This window comes from Wasmannia auropunctata, unplaced genomic scaffold, assembly GCF_000956235.1.
Source record: "Wasmannia auropunctata unplaced genomic scaffold, wasmannia.A_1.0 LD336106.1, whole genome shotgun sequence".
NCBI classification, from domain to species: Eukaryota; Metazoa; Arthropoda; class Insecta; order Hymenoptera; family Formicidae; genus Wasmannia; species Wasmannia auropunctata.
Window position 1 is genome coordinate 3110958 of NW_012026784.1, and position 986 is coordinate 3111943.

The 986-nt window shown below is 38.6% G+C and overlaps 1 protein-coding gene across 1 annotated transcript in view; it reads right to left on the reverse strand.

The window, feature by feature from the left end:
- Positions 1–593, reverse strand: part of LOC105456632 — a 799-nt gene extending 206 nt beyond the window's left edge. The window contains exons 1-2 of the mRNA XM_011700830.1: positions 391–593; positions 18–315 (exon numbers count right to left, since the gene is read on the reverse strand). Coding sequence (XP_011699132.1) covers positions 18–315; positions 391–452 — 360 coding nt within the window. The 5' untranslated portion in view covers positions 453–593. The remainder of the gene's footprint in view (positions 1–17; positions 316–390) is intronic.
- Positions 594–986: the final 393 nt, after the last annotated feature.

Here is a 986-nt window from a genome sequence, read left to right on the forward strand (position 1 = left end):
TTAATGTTTAATTTTACAGTATTCGACTCGTACATTTTTACAAGTTGCACAATCAAATCATGAACCTTTAGCGATGATATCTCAGCAGACTGCAACAATTGTTCGATGTCGGCACGTCTCTCGATAAACGCTTTCCAAGTAGCATAAGGCAGAACTATCTGATTTCCTCGGTTGTCACCAATAAGCAGCTCTACAGAGGACACAGGTCCCACGGTAATTCCAATATCCAGATATTTGAAAGCTGTTGATGTCAGTGCAAACCTCCTTCCCAATATACGAGGCGTGTACCGAGGTCTCATGGTATGAGATGAAGTACTGTAAAAAGAATATGTCTAAATAACCGAGCTGTAGAAGAAATATTTTTGAAATAAAAAAATTATAGATACTTACGGTCTCTCACACGATTTATCCTCTGGAATCGGAACGTAGTAATTCATGCTTTCCTCGTACATTTGATCTTGCTGTTCACCGATCGACTGTTGCAGTGAGTCTCTATCCGAGCCCCTTTTAACTTGTCTCCCCCTCCTTTTCTTTCTCCACCATTTTAATTAAATAAAGTTTTAAATACCACACAGACGAATGCTCTCATTGTGCCAGTCCCATCCCCTAATCTCCTCATCAATTTCCATCGCATTCATCATGCATACAATACCAGTGGTAATGCGAATGTATGGAGCACCAAATTAACCTTCCACAACCATTATTTTTAGCAAGTATGTTTTTAAAACCGATTTCGCGATTCCGAATAAGACGTGCAACCGGTGGAATACAAGATTTATTCGCGTTCATTTTCACAGAGCGACTACGCCTAGAAAGTCAACCGAGATTCTCCTTTGCATTTTTTCTGGCGGAGGGTCCTCTATTTGTACAGAAAAAAATTAGAGTATGGAAAATTCTAGTGAGACTTAATGACATCGAAAAATTCTTCAAAAAGTATATCTGAGAAGAATGCATAAATCACCTTACAATATCCTGAAACGTTTATT